This window comes from Amblyraja radiata, chromosome 1 (assembly GCF_010909765.2).
Source record: "Amblyraja radiata isolate CabotCenter1 chromosome 1, sAmbRad1.1.pri, whole genome shotgun sequence".
Taxonomy (NCBI): domain Eukaryota; kingdom Metazoa; phylum Chordata; class Chondrichthyes; order Rajiformes; family Rajidae; genus Amblyraja; species Amblyraja radiata.
The window spans coordinates 118300958-118309820 of NC_045956.1; the positions used below are offsets into that span (position 1 = coordinate 118300958).

The window sequence follows — 8863 nt, forward strand, 5'->3', positions numbered from 1 at the left end:
TGACTATTAGCAATGGAACAAATTGACGACTGACTTGTAGGGCACAGTTGAAAGGATGGTGAAAGGTGGAAAGGATTGCAAGCATGTAATACACATACATTTAATGAATAAACATTCCAACACAGTGTTAAAGTGAACTGGAGTCAGGAGGTGCTGCAGGTGTTGGAATCTTTAGCTAGAGGAACTCAGTGGATCAAGCAGAATATGTGGAGGGAATGGACAGGCGCCATTTCGGGTTTGGACCCTTCTTCAGACTCTTATACACGTTGAGGGTTCATGTTCTCTTTCGATTAATGTGGCAGGCAACTCATTCTTGCAAGTTTCCTGACTACCCAGCCAAAATTATGGGCATTATTACAACAGTAATTGCAGGCAGATTACATTAGTTTAACTTGGCATCATGATCAGCACAGACATTGTGGGCCATAAGGCCTGTTCCTGTGCTGCACTATTCTATATTCAAGTGAGTATACCTAAATTGACTGCAAACCACTTTGATACACCCGAGGCCATGAAGGATCATTCATAAGTGCAACACTTTCTTAAACAGAGTTTAGTGCAATAGCAAGGACAATGTCTACCACATATTATGAATAGAGTTTATTATTGAAATAGAAAAGAAAACTAACTAATTGGGCAGAGGAAGTTAAAATCTAATCCATTAGTTGCTACTTGCATTAGCCTTGAATGAACACCACAAGCTATTCTAAAGGAAATAAGCTTGGGAAATTGGGTAGAACTAACAGATTTTTGTTTAAAGTTAACAAAAGATATCACAGAGCTACTGTGGAAAATTGGGAGACAAGGGTACAGCAAAATAGGCATGTTCTCATTTTTAGTGATGCTGCTTGAGGTTGACTGCCACAGGAGATCAAATAATAATTTTCTTATTCATGGTTTGTGCTTACAAACATTTTAGTAGCTTCTGGGTATAAATGAAACATCTCATAGAGACTTATTTGGGGAATTCAGGATTTTTTTTCTGACATCGGAGCATAAAAATGTTTTTAGACACTTTTCTATTGGTAAAGTTTTCTACTGGTTTGTTTTTGCATCTTTGTTTATCATGGATCCTTTAGAGTTTCTTGGTGCACTGTGCAAACTTTCCCAGCAAATATGCAATCTTACAGAAAGTATATTTCCAAAATAACTGAATAGTACATTGGCTGTTTTTATTGCCCGTTTTGAATTCTGTAGCATACCATAATGAATCCAGTAGATTTAACTGAAGAAATTAGATTGTTTGTGAAGTAAATTCTGTATAACCATCTATAAATCTGTTTCTAGTTGTGTTCCAGAAATTGCTTGCACAGGGCTTTGTAGGTGAAATTCACAGTAATTTATGTGATATTAATTGCTTACAGATGGAGTATCTCGCATTTAAGTTCTTCAGTATGTAAATTGTGCCTGAGGTATAATGTCTTTAAAGCTTACATTTCACCCTCAACATTCATTTTAAAGGAATTTGGATTTTTTTCTGCAAATACATGTACTGTAGCTTTTTAAAGCTTCAACTTGCATGAGTTTCTGGAACTACAAGAGATATCTTGAGAAGCACCAGCTCCTATCTAAATAGACAATATAGCTTCCTTGAATTTACTTTTTTTTATTGAGGTAGTAGGTGACGTTGAGTTTGACAATATTTGCCTTTCCATTTTTCGTGAAGTTTCTGAACCCTACAAAGCAATCATGCAAATGGAAAACTAATTGCCAAATGCTTATCACCTCAAATGGATTCCACGGGTATTTAACATTGATGTGAATAAAATTATTCCATTAGCCAATTAAATATTCTTGTTGCTAGAAACTTTGTGCGGTATGTTTTAAAGTTGCATTTTGAATAGCAGAAATGCTCAGATAAATAAATGATGAATATCTTGACTTCTTGTACTAATTATAAATTTATTTTAATCTACTCCTTCCCTATCCTCCTCCAAGCTTCCATAGTGACTGTAATACACCTTGTCAATGCAGTTGTTGACTCGGTAGAGAAAGAAGGTATATTTTTTTTACAAAGCTCAGTTCTAAGTGTACTGTGATTACTTGAACCTTGTTCTATGTTGTAAGTCTATAACACTGTCATGCAAATGCAGTGAGTGCTGTTTATCTATTGACCAGTGGTCATCAATATTATTATTTTGAAAAACAGTATTCTATTCACTTTTAAAATAAAAACCAACCAGAGCATTTTTTCAATTCATGCTCCAAACTATAGTGGTTCCAGACTTTCCTTCACCTCACACTTTTCTATTTCTGCTTTCCCTGTGCATAAACTTAGTTACAATTGCTGAAGGCATCCTTATTGGTTTATGTGTTATACTTGTTGAGGAATACATGGATCAGTTGAAGATACACCTCTCTATTTATGATGTGACATTGATATAGCATTCCTCATGTTACTCATTCCTTCCTCCATTTTGTAGACTTGACTGTTTAAATAAGTACCAAGATTCTCTGAGAAAGTATTATGTATAATTGTCTAAAGGCCATTTATGGTACAGAGTGCTTGAAAGATGGGTAGAAGCACTACTAGTAGCAGAAGAAACCATAGATTATGAAGATCACTGCCCATCTGTAAAACAAAAGAATCCAGATGACCATTTGTCTGAGAGCTCAGAAAATATGAATCAACTATTTTGTTCTGCTAAACTAAAAGTAACTCAGCAGATCAGGCAGCATCTCTGGAAGATATGGATAAGTGATTACAGATCAGGACCCTTCTTTAGACTGATTGTTGTCATAAGATCATGTGATAGGAGCAGAATTAGGCCATTCGGCCCATCAAGTCTACTCTGCTATTCAATCATGGCTGATCTCTCCCAACCCCATTCTCCTGCCTTCTCCGCATAACCCCTGACACCTGTACTAATCGAGAATCTATCTCTGCCTTAAAAATATCCACTGACCTGGCTTCCACAATCTTCTGTGGCAACAAATTCCACAGATTCACCACCCTCTGACTAAAGAAATTGCTCCTCATTCCCTTCCTAAAGGGACGGCCTTTAATTCTGAGGCTATGACCTCTAGTCCTAGACTCTCCCACTAGTGGAAATTAGTAGTCCACATTCACGCGATCCAAGCCTTTCACTATTCAGTACGTTTCAATGAGGTGTCCCTCCATTCTTCTAAATTCCAGTGAGTACAGGCCCAGTGCTGTCAAACACTCATCATATATTAACCCACTCATTCCTGGGATCATTCATGGTGGGGGAGAAAGCTGGAAAAGAGGTGGGGATTAATTACTAGACTGGAATTATTGTTAATTTCAAATCTATTGACATTTCAGACTTGGCAGTAGGGCAATAGTTTCCGTGTCAGAATTAAGAGAAAACATTTTATTTCAGAACCCATTCTCAAAATATCAGATTATCTCTCAAGGTAGGGGAATTGACTATGAGGCGAAATCATCACATGAGTGTTGAAAATTGATTGACTGAATGCTTAAATATTACTTTAATGTAAACTTTTTTTGAACCACTTTATGCAATATATTAAAATACTTTTTTTCATGTATCTTCATATTTGAGTTAATCTTACTTGAAGCTACAGTTTTTGTTTACTGGAACATTTCACAGTTTATCTTTCATGAAGTTTTTTTAAAGTTAGAATGATGAAATGAGACGAAAGTCATAAATATAGAACAAATGGAAGTAGGAGTAGGCCACCTGGCACCTTGAGCTTTCTCCATTTTGCAGCAAGATGATCAAAGCTTATCCTCTCGTTCAAATCCATTTATCATGTCTGATCTCCATGTCCATCAGGTTCCTTAGTCCAAAAGTCGGTTTTGATTTCAGCCTTGGGTATGCTCAGCAACTGAATCTCCACATACTTCAGAGGTATAGAATTCAAAAAAAATGTTCAGCCTTTTTATGAATAAGTATCTTATCTCAGTCTGAAATGGCTGACACACGAGGAGATAAAGTCTCAGTATTGTTCAGCACCATCTAGTTGGAGTAAACAACTTCTCGGTATCACTTCTTTCAATACCTTTCAAATTTTTCAATATTTGGAATTTACTTTGTTATTATTACAATGGGAAATTTTCAGGGGCATTCTATATTACAAAACTTTTTTTAAATCACTCATTCGATAAACAGCACTTAACTGCTCTTTCAAATGTACGTACAGTGCCCACCATAATATTTTTGACAAAGAACCATCATTTATTTATTTGCCTCTGTATCCCACAATTTGAGGTTTGTAATAGAAAAAAATCACGTGGTTAAAGTGTACTTTGTCAGATTTTAATAAAGGCCATTTTTATACATTTTGGTTTCACTGTGTAGAAATTACAGCAGTGTTTATACATAGTCCCCGTCATTTCTCTGCCCCTACCTCACTAATCTCTTCAACTCCTCATTGTCCCAAGGAATTGTCCCCTCCGCTTTCAAAACTGCTGCTGTCACACCAATCTTAGTGTTGGGGACAGAGCCTTCTCCAGGGCAGCTCCCAGGCTCTGGAACTCCCTCCCCCAACTGATCCGCAATTCCGTGTCCCTCACCATCTTCCAGTCCCGCCTCAAGACCCATCTCTTCACCTCTGCCTATCCTTAGCCCCACGTCCCCCTCCCTTTTCATCTGTGCATTAATTGCCTCATATTGTGTTTTGAATTGAATTCTGTCTTTACTTTGTGTACTAGTCATGTCTCTACAATTTATTTCATTCCCCTTACATGTTTTTCCTCTACCTGCTAAATATTTGTAAGGTGTTCTTGAGACTCTTGGAAGGCACCCATAAATAAAATGTATTATTATTATTATTTCATGGCACCATAATGTTTTGGACACCGCAATGTCATGTAAATGAAAGTAGTCATGTTTAGTATTTTGTTGCATATCCTTTGCATGTAATGACTGTTTGAAGTCTGCGATTCATGAACATTACCAGTTGCTGGGTGTCTCCACTAGTGATGCTCTGCCAGGCCTGTATTGCAGCCATCTTTTGCTGTAGAATGAACCAATGGGTTTTGAAGCATTTGTTTGAACTTGAGCAGATAGGATGTATCTATACACTTCAGAATTGATTATGCTATTACCATCAACAGTTGTATCATCAATGATAATAAGTGAGCCAGTACCTTCAGCAGCCATTCATGCCCAGGCCATAACACCCCCACCACCGTATATCACAGATGAGCTGGTATTCATTGGACCTTGGGCAGTTCCTTCTCTCCTCCATACTTTCCTCTTGCCATCACTCTGATATAAGTTAATCTTCATCTCATCTGTCCACAAGACCTTTTTCCAGAACTGTGGTTGCTCTTTTAAGTACTTCTTGGCAAACTGTAACCTGACCGTCCTATTTTTGTGGCTTACCAGCCATAGAGTCATAGATAAATACAGTGTGGAAACAGGCCCTTCAGCCCAACTCGCTCACGCCGGCCAACAATGTCCCAGCTACCCTAGACCCACTTGCCTGCGCTTGGTCCATAACCCTCCAAACAAGTCCTATCCATGTACCTGTCCAACTGTTTCTTAAATGATGGGATAGTTCCAGCCTCAACTACCTCCTCTGGAAGCTTGTTCCATACACCCACCACCCTCTGGGTGAAAATGTTACCTCTCGGATTCCTATTAAATCTATTCCTCTTTGCCTTGAACTTTACATCTTGCAGTGTAGCCTCTGTATTTCTGTTCATGAAGTCTTCTGCATACAGTGGTCATTGACAAATCCTGAAGAGTGTTTCTGATCTGTCAGACAGGTGTTTGGGGATTTTCTTTATTATAGAAAGAATTCTTCTGCCATCAACTGTGGAGGTCTTCCTTGGCCTGCCAGTCCCTTTGCGATTAGTAAGCTCACCAGTGCTCTCTTTCTTAATGATGTTAAAAACTTGATTTTGTGAAGCCTAAGGTTTGCCTGATATCTCTAAAGGCCTGTCCCACATGGCATTTTTTTCCGCGACTGCCGGCATCATTAACTGACGTATAAGGTAATCGAAAAATTTGCGGCGGTGACGCGGTGTGATGACGTTTGACACGCGGTGTTTTTTCAAATGTCGCAACATTTTATTTGTCGCCGCTGGATTTTGAAATGTTCAAAAGTGATAGAAAGACTGGAGGAAAGACTAGGTGCTGAGAGCTCTCTTATATTAAGGAGGCAATGACCTGAGCAATTACAATCACCTGTGAAGCCATGTGTCCCAAACATTAAGGTGCCCTGAAATGGGGGGCTATGTATAAACACAGCTGTAATTTCTACATGGTGAAACCAAAATGTATAAAAATGGCCTTTATTCAAATCTGACAATGTGCACTTTAATCGCATGTGATTTGTTTTCTATTACAAATCTCAAATTGTGGAGTACAGAGGCAAATAAATAAACGATGGGTCTTTGTCCCAAACATTATGGAGGGCACTGTAAGTGGGCATTAAAATTGTTTGTTGCAAGCAAGCATATGGAATGTTAGTATGGAGATTTCTTTAATATCCTGATGCTTTAATATTTCATGTTTTCTTCCTCTCTTTCTTCTTTGCCATCTAAAGAAACTTTTGCGGGTCATGACCTCAAGAATCCAAGAGGTGACTTTTGTCTGCATGCCTTTTCTTTCCCCCGCCTACTCACTAAAGCTGTGCATCTTGCACTTTAACATTCACAGCACGGTAACCAGTGTAGCTGCAAGAGTGAAATGTTAATCCATTGTTCAGCTATTAATGTGGTTGGTAGACAATATAGAAGGTTTATGTTTTAAACTCGATCTCACCTGTTTTTATTGCAAATCAGCCACTGCATTTGAAATGTAACCAGAATAACATTGCCCGCTGGTTTAAAACCTTACATGTAAATGGCTATGTGCAGCTGTCAATTGTCATATTTTTAAAGTGTGCAGGTAACAGAATATTTGTCTCTGCAATCTGTAATGGGGGATTTGGTGCCCACCATCCCATGTCCTTGTGCACCTTGGTGACCCCCAGCAGACTAACAATATGTTCTTCCATACCATTTGTTCTCTGTGTCGTGTTTTTGACTTTGATAATAATAAATGTGCAATTCAAAATAAAACATTCTAATTTTTCTCCCTCTTTTTCCTCCCCCCCCCCCCCCCCTTTGGAAAAGCATATCACTGGGACACATCGGATTGGATGCCCAATGTTCAACTGCCTGGCATCCAGGAATATCCGCAGTATGAGGTAACAGAGCACACCGCCCCACTTTATTCTGATCCCAATGCCATTGACACGGACTACTACCCTGGAGGGTATGACATTGAAAGTGATTTCCCACCGCCTCCAGATGATTTCCCCATTCACGATGAACTGCCACCTTTGCCCCCGGAATACAATGAGTTTGATTCCATACAGCCTCCACGGGACATGCCCACTGCAGCAAGTCTGAATTCAACATCGCAAAATAAACAGCATTTTAACATGAACCAGTATCTCCCCCACCACCACTATTCAGCGGACCTCTCAGAATGCCAGAATGCAGTCCCCGCAGGAAACAGCTACCGGGGCACCTACCCATCCTACTCCTTAACGTATAACGATGACTTTGAAGCACCCAGCATGGATAATATCTCCATGTCTGTCTACACGTCTACTACCGCCTCTTGCTCTGATGTCTCGGCGTGCTGTGAGATGGAAGAATCAGAAGTCATGATGAGTGACTATGAAAGTGGGGATGAAGGCCACTTTGATGATGTAACTATTCCACCACTGGATTTTCAGCAACACACTGAAGTCTGACAGTTCATACAAAATTAAAGTGCCTGGGCTTTAACCGGACGGACTGCGTCAAGCAACAGTTGCTTCTATATTGACAAGTATTCTATGTTATTTTGCATATTGATTTGCGAGCGTGGGTGGTGAGCTAATTCCAGCATGGCTGCAGTTGATCATGCAGCATGTTCCTAAACATCGTCACTTTCTTTCTCCTGAGCTACTGGAACTGAATTTAACAACTTACATTTTCATTGGCTGTGCCATTTCAGAATGTGGTTTTGTATCAGTATCAACATGCAAAGTATTGAAGGATTTTGATATTTGGCAATATAGTTCACACCATCTTTTCATTGTGGTATTGGTCTGTATTTATGTAGTTCTAATAATACAGAGATTAATTTTTTTAAAGTATTTTTCTTGTCCTGCAGTTTTTCTTTGTAAATTTAATGTACAGTTCTGATTAAATAGTTTAAACTAGGGTTTTGTAGATATATGTGGATTTGTTTCCAGAATGTTAGTGCTGTTCAAGTGTGTTAATCACTTGCTTTGACATTGGCATACCCTGATAGTTGCATACAAACCAGTGATTAGGGTTGTGCTCTTAACTTTATTATTTCCAGTCAATTTAAACATTCATCATAAACATTTTTACCAAATGTACCAAAATGCCAAGTTGAAATGAATGAGTGGGTTTATTCTGCTATGTTTGGGTCTGAAACATGAAAATGTCTTAACATCGAATGAGTGCATTTTTAAATTGTAAATTGTGTGAATTTATTTTTCAGTAAAAGGGGACCTACTGAATTTTTAGAACCAAAACTTTGCATAACATGACAATGACTTTCTAAAGCTCTCTGTGGTGCAATGGTCCTGAATTTTTTTTAAATGAAACTTCCATTAGCATACACTTACTTTCGCATTGGTAATAAATTGTGGAAAATTAATTGCCTTGTGCTGTGTCTTTATGAATTCAAATTGAGTTGAATATATCGCCAAAATAATAATGCTCAGGTTATGTAGCCTTAAGTCCACATGACTTTTTCCAATCTCTTACTATCGATTGGTGGCAGAGCAGAGCACAGTGGAAATTAAGGACAGACTCTGCATACATTTTTTTAAATTATGCATCTGAAACACGCTTGCCACAAATGTTATTTTCTGTAAGGCTTGCAACAGGGATCAGAGCTGGTTCCCTTGTTGTTCA

The 8863-nt window shown here is 38.5% G+C and overlaps 1 protein-coding gene across 6 annotated transcripts in view; it reads left to right on the forward strand.

Moving 5' to 3' along the window:
* fat1 (FAT atypical cadherin 1) overlaps positions 1 to 8603 on the forward strand; it is a 197443-nt gene extending 188840 nt beyond the window's left edge. For 3 of the 6 annotated variants that reach the window (XM_033029649.1, XM_033029641.1, XM_033029657.1), the window contains exons 27-29: positions 1939 to 1998; positions 6484 to 6519; positions 7055 to 8603. In XM_033029649.1, the coding sequence (XP_032885540.1) occupies positions 1939 to 1998; positions 6484 to 6519; positions 7055 to 7683 (725 nt within the window). In that variant the 3' untranslated portion in view covers positions 7684 to 8603. The remainder of the gene's footprint in view (positions 1 to 1938; positions 1999 to 6483; positions 6520 to 7054) is intronic. The other 3 variants (XM_033029665.1, XM_033029674.1, XM_033029682.1) reach the window with 3 other exon arrangements.
* Positions 8604 to 8863: the final 260 nt, after the last annotated feature.